This window comes from Doryrhamphus excisus, chromosome 5, assembly GCF_030265055.1.
Source record: "Doryrhamphus excisus isolate RoL2022-K1 chromosome 5, RoL_Dexc_1.0, whole genome shotgun sequence".
Taxonomy (NCBI): domain Eukaryota; kingdom Metazoa; phylum Chordata; class Actinopteri; order Syngnathiformes; family Syngnathidae; genus Doryrhamphus; species Doryrhamphus excisus.
In genome coordinates this window covers 22,332,243-22,351,196 of record NC_080470.1, presented here as the reverse complement: position 1 = coordinate 22,351,196, position 18,954 = coordinate 22,332,243, and the positions used below count along the sequence as shown (strand labels likewise).

At 40.9% G+C, this 18,954-nt stretch overlaps 1 protein-coding gene across 1 annotated transcript in view; it reads right to left on the bottom strand.

Moving 5' to 3' along the window:
• tmem131 (transmembrane protein 131) overlaps nucleotides 1–18,954 on the bottom strand; it is a 47,992-nt gene that overhangs the window by 25,615 nt on the left and 3,423 nt on the right. The window contains exons 2-5 of the mRNA XM_058072745.1: nucleotides 14,097–14,158; nucleotides 12,921–12,961; nucleotides 4,984–5,052; nucleotides 2,345–2,465 (exon numbers count right to left, since the gene is read on the bottom strand). Of these exons, the coding sequence (XP_057928728.1) occupies nucleotides 2,345–2,465; nucleotides 4,984–5,052; nucleotides 12,921–12,961; nucleotides 14,097–14,158 (293 nt within the window). The remainder of the gene's footprint in view (nucleotides 1–2,344; nucleotides 2,466–4,983; nucleotides 5,053–12,920; nucleotides 12,962–14,096; nucleotides 14,159–18,954) is intronic.

Below are 18,954 nucleotides of genomic sequence, written 5' to 3'. Positions count from 1 at the left end.
GTGCATATGTAAGCCACACCGGTGTATGAGCCGCATGTGCCCACATCATAAAATGGCATATTGTGGTGCGCTTGAGTCCCTGAGGACCAGGCAGCTCTTAGACAGGAGCCGATCATGAGCTATGAAAAAACTCACAACAAGCTTGTCAACACGTTGGAAATTGCAGGAGGTCAGTAATATACAGTATGACTCACGTTGTTGTCTTACAACAAGGCTAAACTCATCACACAGCAACTGAACACTCAAAAGGTGTAAGTTAGAATGAACATGTACTAGTGTGGGTTTAAAATGGAAAGTGTTATGTTTTCTCATTATGCATTTCGTCTGAGGAAACATTTCATCAGAGGACAAGTGGCATACAAAAATAATGGATGAATGAGGTTGCAATGCTGCCTCTGCCCATCATAGAGAGGCTGACAATGCAATGAATGAATGCATTCCAATGAACGCCTTGCAATGTGGGAGGGCTTTTAAAAACTCATACTGGTCTATGTTTGTATATTTCTTAGGTGCACCTTTTGAGTGTTAAATTGCTGTATGATTAGTTTGGTGACACCACGAATCAGACTGCTGTATTGTTATATTTACTGACTTCCTGCAATTTCCAATGGGTTGGCAGGCGTGTTTTGAGTGCACCTAGAGCAGGGGTGCTCATTAAGTCAATCGCGAGCTACCGGTCGATCGCGGAGGTGGTACTGGTCGATCGCGGCGTGACATTAAAAAAATATCATCCCAGCATCAATGCCGTCACTTGATTGATATACAGGGCAGCCATTCAGATGACAACTGAATGTTGCCCTTCGGGCGACCAATCAAATCAAACAACGTCTCTAAGTGCAGCAGAACTTACGATGTCAGCCTATCATCCATCCCCGTTACTTGATTGACATACAGGACAACCAGTCAGATGACAACTGAATTTTGACCTTTAGGTCACCGCTCATGCGTAAACAACGATGCAAAGTGCTAAGCTAGTCGGCGAATTGCGAGATTTTAAAGCCCTCGCTAAAGTTTATGGTCACTAAAATGAGTGAAGGAGCTGGACCAAGTAAAAAGGCAAAAACTGGACCAAGTAAAAAGGCAAAAAACATATCACTTCCATACGGATATGGAATATTATACGGATATTGTGATACGGATATTATCCATGACTGATAAACATTTGGAAGTGTGCTTGAGTCTGGCTATCAGCAGCTACTGTCCGGACTATGCATCCCTGGCTGGTTCAATTCAGTGCAAGTCATCAAAGTAAACTCAGGTAATTACAAAAATTTTAATAGTTAATTATGTGTGTTTTGCAATATTGGCTCATTTGGTTATGTAAGGTACATCAACATACATTGTACGTACAAATAATCCTCAATACATTTGAAAATAAATAGATGTTTAGCATTTTTGTAGTGGGTAGATCATTTTGACTCGGTCATTTTAAAAGTAGCTCGCATGCTGAAAAAGTGTGAGCACCCCTGACCTAGAGCTTGTGATTGGCTCCTGTCAAAAAAGTTTCCTCAGTGACTCACGAGCGGCACAGTATTTAAACAATTAGTAGTAAAGAAGTAGTCACAAGATTAGAATTTAGCCATAGATTAGCCACACCGCTGTGTAAGCCTCAGGGTTCAAAGTTTAAGAAAAAAGTAGCGGCATAAACGCCAGAATTGAGTAAATAAATAATTGTTGAGTGCTATGAAAACATTGCAGCTTGACACCACATCTTTGGCCTTCTGCAGCCGTAGCTGTACACAATTTCGTGTGGCCATGAGGAAATTGGTGTTGGCAGGTGTGAGGTATGTGTAAACTGCGAGGGGCTGCGTGCCAGTGCGCAAAGAACATTTTGAAGTGTTTGTGGCACCTATAATTTCTCACTGTATGACGGTATCAAGATGCCAGCTGATGGCATCTGGCAAAACATCCCTCTTTTGGTCTTAAAGGGGATCTCTATTCTGCTTTTTCCACTTTTCTGACCTATAAATGTTGCTACAGTGTTGTACTCCGGTGTTAAAAGATGCCAAAGCATCAGATAATGACGTTTTCGAGTCCTGAAAGAAGTTTTTTCGAACTGACATCAATGTGATCCAGACTTCCTTATGTTGGCTGCAGATTGCCTGCACATGCAATCACATGCATCATGGTCAATTATTCATATATCACACACCTCCCACAAACAGATTACAGTCCTGTAGGAAATGAATATATACCGCATTATAAGGCACAAATGCTGCACAGTGTGAACAACTGTCACACACTCATCTTTTTTGCCCCCTCCCCACTGTCACCAGATCGTCAGGAAAAAACGTGCCACAGCAAAATTGGTTTGACAAGGAAAGCAAAACCAACACATACTCACCCTGTTCTGGAAAAAGGATGCGTGAAAATGTGCAGTTGTTGCAGATATTGATAACAAGCTAATTTCTTCTGAGCTTGGATTATGTAAATAAACTTTCTCCATTTTTGGCATCCCCACAGGCCTGTTAATTGAAAAAAAAAAGAGACACATTAAGACATAATAATGAAGAATAGCGGTCCATACACCAATAAATCAGAAAATTTCCCCTTCACATCCCCAGCAGCAACCGCTATTCTTTGAGTTGCCAAAACTCATTTCATTAATTAAGTTAAATGTTTTAAACATATAAACATATCGGCAGCCACGCCTCTGCATTATGACAGACAGCGTCACAGTGTGGTTGCCTGAACACATCAACATGGTATACGGTATGTCTCCAGCTCATGTCTTTAGTCAGTTCAACCTCGGAATGGGACTTTGTCATTGTACAGCGAGATGCATTCAGGGACACGCCAAACATCACGACAATCTCTTTATGTGTGTATGTGTGGTCTAAATAAGAAAAGACAAAAAAGAAAAGTGGATATTCTTATCACTTACTTTGGAACTCTTAATGCAGAAGTATAACTTGCTGCAATCAAAATAAACAAATGTGCTACTGTTAAAGAAACTAGTGTTATCCAGGATAGATAGACAATAGCCATCTATCTATCCATCCATACAGCCTTGCCTCATTAGGGTCACGTGAGTATGGTGAACCCAATCACAGCTGACTTTGGGAGGTACACCCTGGACTGGTTGACAGCCAGTCACGGTGTTAATACATACAATATATGTAATTCTGTCATTTTTATATTTCTTTCAATAAAACAGCAAAAATGGGCACATTTGAGACATAGCAAAGGGTAATTATTCATGATTAATTGATTTGAAAACAGCTTCATTTGATTAAAATTTGCAAAATAAATCAGACTAAATGAAAATTGAATTAAGTATAATTTATCACATTTTCCAGATGTATTTAAATATAACAAAATATATAAATATTGTAAAATTCATTCATTCATTTTCTACCGCTTATCCTCACGAGGGTTGCGGGGGTGCTGGAGCCTATCCCAGCTGTCTTCGGGCGAGAGGCGGGGTACACCCTGGACTGGTCGCCAGCCAATCACAGGGCACATATAGACAAACAACCATGCACACTCACATTAATATTATAAAATATATAAATAAAAAATATAGAAATCTAAAAATATACATTTGATTAAGTGCATTTAAATGTAAAATATTTTAACTTGAAAATACGTTGATTAAAATTGAGAATTACATTTTACAATTTCAAATGCAATTTTACAAAGAAATGATTACAGTCAATCATTACTATTAAAATAAAATACACTTTTAGATTTTCTATTTCACATGAACAAAATAAGAATTTTATACATCCAATATATCTGAGAATAAGACGGATCGGCATTGCAAACCGATATTATCTTGTAAAGAGACATCTCAATGAGCAGCAGATGCTGGAGCGGGTCCCTCCCACATCCAAATGCACTCCCAGGCGGCTGTGTTTTGTCATTCAAGTTGGAAAAAAAGCAAATAGAAGTGACCGAAGAAAGTTTCTCTGTAGTTGTAAACATATTTGCTTTGCTTTTCATGTTTTTTTACTCACTGTCTGCAAATGTGTCATGGCCAATTTTGCAAATTGGATGATGTCATGATACTAAGATTGCCGTCATGTGGGAAGCACTCAAGTTCATTTTGTTAATGCATAAAATTAAGCCAACAACTTTAGACCTTGAGTGCTAAATGACTTAATTGCAATCAGCTTGCCACCAAGGCTCCCGGGGGAACATGTTTTTACTGGTTGTGAATGCGTGACAGACTCTTCTCAAGGACAACTTAGCACTTACAAAAAGTCAGTTCTTTCAGATATTAAGTGCATTTTTCTGGAGTATGCCGCAACTTGAATACACCATCAGTTCGGATTTAGTGATCACACATTTCATGGTGTGTCATAGGGATGGGTCAGATTCCATACAGATACCGATGGAATTCTTGTATCAAAAATACCACCTGAGGAGATTCCCCATCCATGAGTCACTTCTGTGCTTTATGGTTGTCGGTAAACATAGGCAAAAGTATCAGCGAGTATCAGCCAAAGTGGCTCTTGCACCACACACACGCAAAACCTTCATTACAGACAGCTACGTTCGCTCATATTCTTCTAGCTCCGTGTGCTGAACTCCAGCATCACAACTGTATCAGAATGGGAAGTGAAACCAAGTGGATCTCTGCATCCCTGATGTGGCAAAAGGGGGAGCCTAGAGTGCCGCATGTGTGTGTGTGCAATCACAGAACACCGGTAGCTGATCAATGCAGTGTTTGTTGCCATCATGTTCCACGGGAGGATAGCTTGTGACAGCTGGGACACCACCCCCCCAGCCTCTGTGCATACTCATGGAGGAGCTGCCGCTTCTGCCTGTGCAGGCCACACGTGGAGTTGGGACATACTACATGGGCGGGTACCTGCTGTGGAATGTGTTCTGATAAGGCCGGCCAAGGTGAAGGGAGGTGCTGACGCGATTTCTACCAGGTTTCCTCAAACAGCTAATTACGGCTAAGTTGGAAATGACAGGAAGCCTCACAAGAATGAATGACAAGAGTGTGTGGGACAAAAATGAAGAGTCACTCACTGTTCATGAAAATCCAACATTGGAGGTTCAAAGCGTATGGGTCGGCAGTTCCCACGATGCGGGGACGTGCTGCGGGGGACAGGAAAATGTAACAGGAGGATGAGCAGGCGAGAAAGAACGGCATCCATGTTCGTATGCATGTCTAAACACACAAGCAAGGCTGCCCCGCTTTCGTTAGTAATAATCATGCCAGCCGCCCACGGGATGCCTCCCATTTGAGGCTTTGGAACGTCGCCACAAAAATCCACTATGAAGCATCTTGAGATCTCGCCGGATGAGCAACGTGTCTCTTCTCAATAGGTCCACCTACCGCCGTCTGCTGTTAAGTGCAACTTGCCTAGCCTGTTGAACAACAGGTGCGTATTAACAATAGACAAAGCCGTGCCTTGTGATAGGCAGACAACTATGTAATACATCACGCAGGTGTGGCCTGCACCGTAACACAAAGCCGGCGTCCATTTATTGTAGTATTCAGACTTCACTTCCACCGTGGCCGCTAAATAGTCACTTGTGTCCAGCGAAATGTGATGTAACAGTAGATTGAACAAGCAACGGGACAACAGAAAAGAACTTATACCGGTATAAATGATAAATGTAAACAAGCCGAGTTATGACTGCACTCTGCTTTATTTCTGAATGAAGCTCACCTAAATACACATTCTGCACACACACGGAACAGGTCTTTGACTGTCCTTCAAAATAAGAGCGCCATTTGCCCCATGTCTGTGTAAACAAGAGTGTTGTGAGTGTTGCAGTTGGAACTGCATGGATGACTACATCTTCCCTCATCACAAGCACAGGCATTACAGTTTAACGAAGATTTAGTAGCAATGTGTGCAGAGGCTGACATCCCATTAGAAAAGTTAGCCACTCTTACCAATGAATACATGTGATTTACAATTTGAGTCTATTATATGGCATAAGGATTGTATCTCCATCCTTCCATCCATTTTCCTCCGCTTATCCGGGTCCAGGTCGCGGGGGCAGCAGTCTTAGTAGGGAAGCCCAGACTTCCCGGGTCCCCAGCCACCTCCTCCAGCTCCACCGGGAGGACACCAAGGCGTTCCCAGGCCAGCTGTGAGACATAGTCCCTCCAGCGTGTCCTAGGTCTGCCCCGGGGCCTTCTCCCGGCTGGGCATGCCCGGAACAACTCACCAGGGAGGCGTCCAGGAGGCATCCGGACTAGATGCCCGAGGTTTGTATCTTTTTATACAAAACTCTGAATTTAAATTTATATGGTTTTACACTGCCGTATTGCGATACATCCCAAAATGTATGTTAAGGTCCATATCGCCCATGGATACCCATACAGATACCTATATTTCATACGTTCCATCCAAAACACATTGATAATGCAATTAAGAGTGAAGATGAAATCACATTATTATTACTACTACTACTACTACAGAGTTTCCACTACATGAAATGGGTCGTAGCACAGCGCCACAGTAAAATAGTGTTTTGTTTTTACATGAAAATAATGTTATGTAATGTATACTATAGGCAGGAAATTGGCTGTTGGTTACTTGCCACCTACATCATAATCATACTCTCATTCATACCTATGGACAATGTGGAGTCACCAATTAACCTAACATTAATGTTTTTGGATCCCCTATAGTTGGAACTATAGGGCGATCAAACTATAGGGGATCACACTCCCCCTGGGAAAGTCTTGTCCAGGGTGCTGGAGAGAAGGGTATGACCGTTGGTCCAAACCCTGTTACAAGAGGTTCAATGTGGTTTTCATACTCGTCGCTTAACACTGGACCAGCTCTCCACCCTTGCAAGAGTGCATGGGAGTTTTGCCCAACTGGTCTACATGTGCTTTGTGGACTTGGAAAAGGCATTCGACGGTGTCCCTCCTGGAGTACGGGATTGGTGGTGCGCTACTTTGTGCCATCCAGTCCTTGTACAAATGAAGCAGGAGTTTGGTTAGCATTGCCAGGAGTAAGTCCAGCCTGTTTCCGGTGAACGTTGGCCTCTGCCAAGGCTGCGCTTTGTCACTGATTGTGTTCATCATTTTCATGGACGGAATTTCTCGGCGCAGCCAAGGCGTCGAGGGAGTCCGGTTCAGGTGCCTTAGGATCTCATCTCTGCTATTTGCGAATGATGTGGTGCAGTTGGCCTCTTCGGGTTGTGACCAAAGTCGGTACTTCATTTGACGGTCCTTGAACGCACCGTAGTTGTGAGAAAGCGATGTTCACGGATCGTCTTATGTTATCATATATTGGCGTTTGTTTAATACTTAAAAATGTACTTGTGTGATGCAGAAGGAGAAGGTTGTGGAGCTGAATGTATTTTTTTTTAACAAAAAACCCATAGATGAATGTATTTTTGAGATAAATGCAACCATGTCACATATGCAAGAGAAGCTGGCAAAAGGCCTTTAGTATGGATCTTCCTATCAGCACCCCATAAAACACCCATCAAGTGTAACTGCACCAGCATCACACAGCAGAGATCAGTTTCACTTCTTTCCTAGCAGCCGAGCAGACAATGGTTACGGCGGCATGCTCTGATGGCTGCGTTCCCAAGAGATAGGATGGATTTCCATCCCCCGAGGCTTGCTCACACACACACACACACACACACACACACACACACACACACACACACAGGCGTGAAGACAGGACCCACCGAGACACTGATGTGCGGCCAGGCTTTTGCTTCCCTCATTCAAGTTCTAGCGGGACTAGGGACTCAAAACGTGTCCTGGCTGTGAATTGCACGCCGCCTTGAGCTTGGGGCTTCAGAGCTAATGTGCTGAATGCCAGTGAGTAATTGGAGAAGCCGAGGGAAGGCGGTGGGCGGGGGGGTTTGAACTTGGATCTGCATGTGTCAGGCTAACCTGATTACTAGAATGCGCCTCAGGAGAGCAGAGGCCTCCGCCAAGGCCGAGTAGTTCTAATGTGGATCAGAGCCTTCATAAATACACACCTGCTGAAGATGTCTGAACTTCTTGGTTAAAAGTGGTGCTTTGTTCAGTGAAGACATAAAGACAAAGACCTCATAACACCATGTTAACAATCATTCCTGTATTGCTTCTCAATTAGTGTGTTTTTTCCACTGTTGGGGGAGCAACATGTACAAAGTAATCATACGCAACAGGCCCTTGAATAGGCTTCTGTGCTTCACAGCTCTCTGGCCCGGGGGGGTGACAGAAAATCATTGAGAACCACCAGAGGTCTTATTAAGTTAGATCTTTTACTAAAAGAACACCAAAGTAACTAATGTTGCTCATATTGTACACAAAACGAATGCTTGAACATAATAAAATACTAAAACAGTAATGGCTTCCACACTGCAAGGGGCGTTGCAAAGTAGGGAGAGAGTCTCACAGGCTTCCACGCACCTGGTCAGATTACTGAAATGATTTTGTCTCTCCAGTTTTCACACCTTAGTGTGACGTGCCTGTTTATACACACTGCCATTGTTGCCATTTTCCGTGTACCAAATATAAAAGTATCTCAACAGCGTTGCCAAATCCACTTCTTAGAACTTTTTTTTATACATTGTTTACAAATTCCCAAGTTGCCGCTTGTTTGGGATAGTTTTTTGTAATGTGGCTTACAAATTCTAAGTTCCTGGTTGTTTCAGGCAGTTCTAGTAGCCTGTTTCTCTGGTGAGACCTGGCAACATGTCTCAGCTGCCAGCAAATGCAAATAGCCACATTTTGCCATCAACTATGTCTCAGTTGAAGTGATTATTATGGGTGTCTTGTGGGCACTGGGACTAACACGATAAAAAATAATAAATCATACAGTAAATGGAAAATGAACATTGTAACTGCCTCTCAGTCAGTGTATGCTGTCAGTTTTAAGTTCCTCCCTATTTTCATTTTTGGTTCCTACCGAGGTGTATACAAGTTAATAAGGCGGAACAAATTTTCTGTAGAATCGTTGTTTCCACATGTGCATGTTTAATTGTTACAGCAATAGAAATTAAGATCAGTTGTTGCCATTAGAGCTCAAAGGCGAATAGGTGCTAAATGATTGAAGATCTTCTCTATAATTCCCTCCTAAGGCATGTGTGCAGCCATTAAGGTACAGTATATGTGTTTTGTATTGTTTCGTTTCAGTCTCTTAGTTTAGTTATTAGCCTTATTAGTCTTCTCACGTTGGTTTTGTAATAAATCCATCAGTAAAAGACAAGAATTAGAAGCTATCTGATCGTTGCACATCCGAGGGAGTTACAAACTTGATAATAGGGCAGGGTGATATGGACCCAATATATTTAGGTTGTCCATTACATAGGTACATCTTTATACTTCATGACCGTGCAGCCGTCTATGTCGGGTGTTTGAGCGTCTGGGATCCAGCAAGAAGCAAGTATTGATCGCTTTTCACTTTCACTCTTGTTGATGCACTGGAGTCAGAAGACTACCTCACGCTTGGGAAACATAATGAAAGGAAAATGTTAAACAGAACAAATGTGTCCTTCCTTAGTGAAGTGATGCGTGACTATGTATTCATCCACTCCGCGCATGGAAGTAGAATTTCTCTTTGTGTACAGTATTTTATGGGCGTGCATAGATGACCCTGAAAGTCAGAACACAAAAGCCAACACAAGGACACTCTATTCCATGTTCTCACTCCTCCACAAAGGTTTTTTGAGTTATTGCTTCATGCTGACACAAACAAACCAATGAAAACAGCAGACTGGACTTAGTCAAGGCCAAACAGCAGAGTCGTGAACACGGTTTGTGATGTATCAAATTTGTGCGATAAACCAAACGGCATGAAAATCTGTTAAAAACAAATCTGTTACAAAGGTACAAAAAGTGTTACAAAGTTATGCTGCCAAAAAAACGCGGAAACAACCTCTCCTCTCCAGAAACCTTGACGAGCATTTTGTTTCACATGAATGATGCCCATCAAAGCCATGATGACGACGTGGCATTTCACTTTTAAACACAACACTAAAACTGAAACAACACTGCCGAAATCCCCCCCCCACACACACATACACACAAAATACGGGAGTGGTCACCCTCGGCCTCAGCGAGATAACCCCTTAGGGATCAGAACACACTGTGCAAACAGTCAAGGCCAAACCCTCGCAGACAAAACACACAGGAAGCAACGGGACAGGGGTGCAGACACAATGTTCTGGTCTGTGTGTAAAAACTATTAAAGCACCCGAGGAACACAAAGAACTGCACAAATCAGCGTTGAGAGTGAGGTGATGATATGTCATTTAAGCCAGTATTTTGTTCCCCCCTTTTCCAGTTTTGCCATTGAGGGCCACATATTCAAATACACAATTTCAACTTAACGCAGTCAAAATGTGTGCATCGACCTGGTCTATTCTTGGCGCAGGCCAAGCACACCCAGCGCAGTGGTAAATTGGCTGACAGGCGCAGAGTGCACACACAAGTCACTAAAACCTCACAGGCAGGTTTTTCAGCATGTCAGGCACATTTCAATGCAATAAACAATCACAGCACCCACTATTTCATGTAACCGTCTGAATCAGCATGTACATTTTTGTATTAATTGTCCCATTACATCTGATGTCAGATCAAAGATGTCATGCATAATGTGAACTCAACCTGACAGCAGTTGAAAGTATGATGCCAACTAATGACTTCACATCTTTCAGCGAACCACAAACAGCCGCGGCATCCAATATGGAGGATATATTAGGCTTCTCTCATCTCATGAATTTCAGAGAGAGAAAAAAATAAAACGAGGCACTCGCTGAATAAATTTAAGCCAGCTTTAGCTGTGATTGCCCATATTTCTCTGTTTTAATCTTCGTTCTTAAAGTGATCTGAAAAGATGGGAGTACATTAAAATAAGGAGGATGAGAAGGACATATCAGGAGAGGTTCTTCTATTTGGCGATGACAGCAGGAATGCAGGTGGATCACTAGCATGATGCCTGGATTAGCTTGTTGCCGTGTTTAATGTAATTGTCACTTAATTTTGTACTCCTATTCATGACACAGGAATAGATGACATGTGACCCACGAGGTAGTCCACGAGGTCCACGCATCGAGGGGTTGAAACCTTGCCTGTTTGGAGGCAAGACGAGGAAAACAGACACGCGTGCACATGGCAATTTATATATTTTTTACATATTATTTTTTATTATCGTCCCAGGCCAAGTGCCCATGTTTTTCTGACTGAAAATTCTTGTCACATCTTTTGACACCCCTAATCATGGATTTTTTATTTTATTTTTTTTTCTTCCGAGCGTGTTCATTGTGCTCCAATTATTATATAACATATACTTTGGGTTGAGGACTAGGGACTACAGATGAAAACTAGACATTACAAGAAATGTTTCATTAATATGCATATGCTTTGCAAATAAATAAAGATAAGTCACTCTCAAATATGTCCCCCAATGAAAAATCACTAATTTCTTATGTCATTAAATAACAGTGGTGACAAATTTTTTTTTTTTTATTATATTGGCCTAAAATCTCCGATATTGTCACTCCAATACAAGTAGTCCATTCCAGACTCCGCACCAGCACATCTGTCCTTCACTTCTAATCAGCATGCTATAAACTCGTGTGATCACAAAAGCGTGTGCTAGCATTTTTGGCAAGGAGTACGATGTAAGCCGTGAGGCTGTGTTTTTTTTTTTTTTTCAGCTGCTCGCAAAAGGTGTTACGTAGAAATTTCCAGAGGTGGCACAGAACCAGGGAAGTTTAATACCACAGTCATCGTGCATTTGAAGGATGATGCGTGAGAAACTCGTGAGCGGAATTTACTGGGTGGTAGAAGGCAGTCCCTGTGTGACAATTACACATTCACACATATGAACACACTTACGCACACATATATGAATATGCACACCAACAGAAGTACACAAATTCATAGGCGCACTCACAGCACATGGGTGCTTCTCTACACTATCTACCGTCTTATCCTTGATGTCTTTATGCTATTGGTATGCTATTATTACAGTAATTATGATGTCAAGCAGTGAGATTTTAATTACTGCAACTGTATGGCTGTAATTCTGTTTACTATCACGGTTCATGTCTTCATTGTTACTATTGCCACTGGTAAGTTGGACTGTTTGATTTCAGTGATATCATCTCCATTGTGACCCTTAGCCATCATTAACATTGAACTGATGCAGTCACTGTTTGTCACTGTTGTTGTTATGGGAATTGTTGCTGCTGCTGTTTTTGTCTCTGTCTCTCTACTGTACCCCCCACCCCAGTTTCTCTTCTTCGTTTCTTCTTGCTCCGGTCCGGCCACTCCATATTTGCATAACAAAAACAAAAAAAAACAATGTGCCTCGAGCCAATGACAATGAAGCAAAGGGCCACACATGGACCCCGGGCCCTTTGGACACCCCTGCTTTTAATAATACATTTAATTTTAAGTTCCTTTATAAAAAAAGAAGAAAAAAAGGAAAAAAAACTCCTACTCCGGAAGTCACTGGCTGTAAAAGAAAAGCACCAGGCCCAATCGGTGGTGACTAATGTCGGGTTAAAAAGCTTCATTGAGTACCTCAAGCCTCGCTACATTATGCCTCTTGTGGATAAAACTGTACACTAGATGCATTAACAAGTAGAGTTTTTCCTCTTACCTACTGTAGCTGACTATAATGATCAAGCCTTTTCCAATATTTCACGCTACTGAACAAGTAATATATGTATGTACGATCCCTGCTGATACCGCATTGATATCCGCTGTTTTTCCAAGTTTAACAACACAAGATAATGTGGCACATTTTTTATGGCACCAAGCAAAAAGCTCAGTTTTACCTGTCCAAACACAAACACTGCAGTCTGTGAAAATCTGCACTCCGGACAAAGTTTTGCATGTGTCCAATTATGCAAATTAGACAATGGCCATTTATCCCCAAATGTTTGCTTGCTTGTGTGTTTAGAATGTGCAGCCGGGCGGCAAGTATCCCGCAGGCTACACTTTGGACACCAGTGATCCAAGCGATTGGTGGAAAGCTTACCTTTGTTGATGATATAAACTAAAATCGATGTCAGAGTCAGCCTGCAAGAAGAACAGATCAGTGCAGTCAGTAAAAGGTGATCAAATGACCATATACACGTTACACATCATATCGTATGTTTGTGCCATTGTTCACAATCTACCTTTACAGGGCTCGACAATAACGATGTACCGATGGCCCGGGGCAAGTTAAAACAAAATTCGGGCAAGTAAATCCAATCATTAATATTCCCGTCGGGCAAGTGCACTTTAGCATGCCGTACTGCCAAGAGTTTTTTTTTTAAAGCGGTTCTTGTTGGGTGTTGGTAAAACACGGACTGCGTAATTCCGGTGGTAATTTGCAAACCAATCCTTGCAAATCTTGAAATGGACCAATCAGAATCGTTTATTTAGACCGCGGTCCGTAATCCACAATCAGCGTTTTACCCACACCCGTTCTTGTTCGCGATCAACCAATCAGCGATCGTTTTACTAGGAAAACATCTATCATGGCGTCCCTGCCAACATCGTCTAATTCTTCAACAACTTCTGAAGGAAAACAGCAAAAAGTGATGAACCAGTGCCTCCTAAACAAGTATTTTATTAGCGGCAGCAAATCAAACGATGGCAAAGGTGAGTGAATCACATTGCTGTGACAATTTGAAGTGGTCACAATGAAACACCACCCATTAGATCCAATACCAAGTGCTGATTTTGCACAAGCTACAAAACCTAGCGGTTTCATTTCTCTGTGTATTTTTCTCACCTTTGCTTCACAAATTATTGTTTGACCATTGAGCATTTTTTTCTGGATTAAAAACACTTTACTAGTACACAAATGTGTCAAATGTTTCATTGTGGTGCACAACTTATAAATATCACTGCTTACTACGACTACCATGTGTAAGGTAGCATGGCTTGCCATGTTAACATACATCTCCACAAATTTTCAGACTTTCCTCCAAATACAATGCATTAGTACTATTATCTGATGAATTATCAGCATATATTGATATATGATATCATTATGGCAGTCTTTTCATTTTACATGGGGCAAGTTCGGGCAAGTAGTTCTCACCTTAAGGATTCCCCATGGGCAAGTCATTTTTGTTTTTAACGTAGAGCCCTGCTTTAGGAAACTACCTCCACAACACACATCCAACTGATCATTACATGACCTGTGTACTTGTGGGCTTACCTGTAAAAGGCCTCCATCACCGAAATGTAGAACTTCTAATATTGTGTCCGACTGAATGAACGCTGTGAACGACAGAGAGAACTCATCAGCACGGCAGAAGAAAAGTAGGACATATGACAATTATTATTATTTAGCATTGTTTTTGTTATAATTTTTATTTCAGCCCAATTTTTGCTAAAATAGATTACATTTGATTTTTATTGGGTTTTTTGTCTTCGTTTATTATGCTGTTTAGTTTATTGAAAAGGTCTTGACATTCCAATTACAAAGTTAAATTTGCTTGAGAAATTCTTTTTGCTTTTGATACAGTGTACTCAATATTATCATCTGGCAAAATCCGTTACTGTGGCAGGCCTACTGATGATAATAACTCAATATTTATTTTAGAAGAGCCTTACAAGAGACACAATGACAGGTGATAGAGGCTATATTTTTAGTATAGTCTCTTCCAAGTTGTTTACATTTTTAGCTTTTTAGCTATTGAAGAAAAATCCAAAGAAATACAGCTGAATAGGTGCAGATTCTGGAAGAACTATAAAGCTCTGTGTGCTGGTATCGTGTGTAGCTGCTATAGGAGTCCACAACTCAATACAAAGGGCCGAAAAATGATCATAATAGGTCCCCTTGAAGGCTTTATCGTGTGAAAACGGAACAGGGAGGAAGGACTGACAAAGTATATGAACATGTAAAGTGATGCAGATGAGCTAAAGCTAAATTTAGGTGTGAAAGCAGATTAAATTTCATGCATTTCCTGACACATTCGTCTACAACACTCCTTGCCTGCCAGGGGATAAATAAGATGATGTAGCTGGAGGGGATCAGTGTTGCCAACTTAAGGACATTAACTATGTTTGCATTAGTAGATATTCAGGTCAAGATCATTATTCTGGTTTCTGAAACATTTGGAATAACTTGTGTGATGTAAAAAAAAAAAAAAAAAAATAGAAAAGGCACAGAAAATGTAATTTCCGCTACTTCTTCCTATAGCCAAGAACAGCGGCACCGCAGATAATGAACAACCAGCCGGTAGCAGCCGTCTTTGTTTACCAGTACTTGACACTATTTTGCCTCACCTTCTTCATTAATAGAAGGCAAGAATGTGAAGAAATAGGAAAGAGAGCCAGAGTTATAGCATCCATATCCATGCTACCGGCTTCCACCAGAGCTCCCTGGAATCTTTGGATGAAGTTAAGTTTTTTTTTTTTTGAAGTTTTGAAGTTACGTTCATACAAACTTCTTGCTCACGCTCTGATAGATTTCGCTATCGCTGTACTTTCTACAGTCTATAAAAGACAATGTTCCCGTCTGTCACCATACTAACGGGGTTGCTTATTTCCTTGTCGCTCCAAATTGCATTTGACCATGTTTACAAAGAGTTTCCGGACAAAAACACAAGGTTCCTTTCAAAATAGAACATATGCAGAACACAAATTACTGTTCCATTTCATCGGAATATGACCCAATATTCGGGGTAGAAAAAGGAGTAACCCAGGTGTAATATTCTGGTTCTTAAAAACTGGTAGCTGTGTGCTACCAGGTTATTGCTAATAATCAGATTTATTTGACTGCATTTTAACATACCGATATCAAATTCAATCTAGCTAATATTTTATAATTAAACTCGGGACATGTTTTATATATATATATATATATATATATATATATATATATATATATATATATATATATATTATCTTTTTTAATAAAACTGGACTGAATAATGTATAGAAGTGTTTAGATTCTGTTCCACAGATGGCGGTAATGCACACGAAAGCTGCTTGCCAACCGCCAATAAAGAACAGAACAGAAGAAGAAAAACATGATGGAGAAGAACGCACCCTGACAAGTTTCCGTTTGAGCGGGTACTAGATAGCTCAATTGGATTGGGGAAAGGAATATTCTACCCCTGTGAATCCGATTATATGTTCATTTGGATTGGCACTTTTATTTCGGAATGAGGTGTATACAAAGGTTACATTCTTTCCGTTTGAGCAAATAAACTGAATGCAATTGGAATATTTGGGTCCATGTATACGTGGCAATTGACAAACGTTATTACTCTTCTCAACTAGAAGTAGGCGTGGCTCGGTCCACTGAACCCCATCTCAAAGCTTACATAGGATGCTCAGTGTTTTTTGTGACATAAAAAAAACCCCCACCACCATCAGTAGATTGTAGTCCTGTGGGAAACACACGTCAAGCCTACAGAATGATCTTTGCACCCAACAATTTGACTTTCTGGCCGTTTTGCAAATGACACATGAAATGGTAACAAGCCTTTCACTCGCTTCACCCGACACCACCAAAATCAAATTACGCCATGCGACACAAGCTAACAAATACAACGGATACGTTCATTAGCTTGTGAAGGCTTTCAGAGAGCAGTAGTGTCATTCAAAGAGTCTTAGAAGAGCTTCAAATAATCCCTCCGTGCAAACATCACACGTGGCGGCGACGACGAAGACGACTTACGAGTGCCTGACACCGATCTGGGGTTTGTAAGGATATCACATGCATGCAAGAGACACTGCGACTCACTCATTTGCAGCCTGTCGCAGCATATGACAGAAAGAGTCGGCACTAAACAATACAAGCTTGTCAGGATTCAAACTCAATTTGAATAATCACTCCAGTTCTGCAAGACGACATACAGTGGAACCTTTACAAATTCAATTTTACACAAGCTTCATTTAGAAAGTCACCAAAAATACCATTCTGGAGTCACACAGGTCTGATGACCAAAGAGCTGTCTAGTTTAAGACCAGTTGAAAAATAGCTAGAATTTAACTTTTGCAGATTTTTCAAGTAGAGCTATAATATGACAAAGCAAATAGGGGGAGTGGGACAAAAAGTACTTAGGAATAAGTCATTTATTGAAAACAACAATTAAAGTGAAATAGGCCATTTTGAGGCCACTCAAAAAAATGACAAAAACTCTCCGAACCAGAATAAAAAATGTCTCAGTAGGACTCGGTAATGAGTAGCTCCACCGTTGTTGTTCATCACTTCAAAAATTGGTCTGGGCATGCTTGATGCCAGTGTTTCCAGGAGGCCATTTTCATAAACTTCCCTTTCCATCCATCCCCAAATGTTCTCTATAGGATTTAGATCAGGGGAACATGCGGGATGGTCCAAAAGAGTGATGTTATCCTGTTGAAGAACCCAGCTTCTACCACACAGACCAGGGCCCTCAGTCATGAGGGATGCTCGCTGCAACATCTGCACGTAACCGACTGCCATTTGACGACCCTGCACCACCTGAAGCCTTGGTGTTCCACTAAATGAAAAAGCACCCCAGATCATGATGGACCCCCCTCCACTGTGCCGGGTAGAAAACATCTCAGCTGGGATCTCCTTGTCATGCCAGTAACATTGGAAGCCATCTGGACCGCCAAGGTTCCATTTTTTCCCTCATCAGAGAATACAATTTTTTTCCACTTTTCAATGTCCCATGTTTGATGCTCCCTGACTAAGTCTAAACGGGCAGCTTTGTGGCGTTGAAGGAGACCAGGTCTCCTTTTCCCGCAATGCCCTCTGATGGTTATTGTGCTGCAGTCGGCACCAGTAAGGACCTTCATTTGGGTCCAGGACTGCCATGTATCCTGATGGACAGCCCATCGGATCCTCCGCTCCGCACAGGTGTCATTTTATGGGGTCTACTACTTGACTTTTTTGTTCAGTAATGCTCAGGATCTTTCCAAAAATGTAGAATGACTGCCTTATGTCTTACTGCGGCCAACCTCAGCAGCAATGGCACGCTGCCAGAGGCCTTGCTAATGCAGCTCCATGATCCGTCCACGTTCAAGAAGAGAAAGCTTCTTAGCTTTAGCCATCAGGAGGGCATGACAGTGTGAATGTCTGATAGAAAATGAGAATGTAAACTCCCACTTCTTGCTTTTGCATATTGCAGCTCTACTTAAAATCTCATTAAAAAGGTCAAAATGTGCAAAATGCATAGTGTAGCAATTTTTCAACTGGTCTTAAGATTTGACTAATATTTTCAATATAACTGAACACAAAATGCAGTTGTTTTTTTTTTATAAAACTTTTTAAGGGAAGGAGGTGATCACTTTTTCCACATAGAGCCACGTAGGTTTGAATGTTTTTTTCTGCTTTACAGCAGTTGATGTTTGCTAAATACAAGGATGAAGAGTCTTGAACCAGTCATGATGTGCTATATATATATATATATATATATATATATATATATATATATATATATATATATATATATATATATATATATATGACTATATTGACAGTTACTATTGTACCCATTATGTCATTGTATGGTCATATCACCTCGTACTTCAGTACGTGACAAAAAATAAAAAAATAACACATTTTCCAACAAAAATTAATTTAAAAAAACTAAAATCTTCAATTATATTAAGAAGGCAGGAAGTGAACAAATGTAACAGTTACTGATTGAAAAAGTACCAGATGGAGGGGTAGGATTTAATAAGCTTCGCTTCTTCCTACTCCTTTTGGACATGTGGAACTGGGAACTGATTATGGGATGCACTCAATTGTAATCTGATGCATGTTCAAATGAAATTAAACCATTACCATTAATAACAGTGTTTCGTGTAAAAACTGCATTTTGTGTTCAGTTGAGTCGTCATTGACGAATATTTCAATTTGATGATCTGAAACATATACGTGTGACATACTTGAATCTTAAGGTGTTTCAAGCTTAAAATGTCAGACGAAACAAAAATGTATAATCAATTTATCCAAACAAGCATTGACGTGAAATCAAAAGTTTAAGAGCACAGCCTTTAAAACGTCAAAACTTGGGCAAAAATGTGAATTGAATGTCATTTTCTATCAGGTATTCACACAGTCATGATCTCGA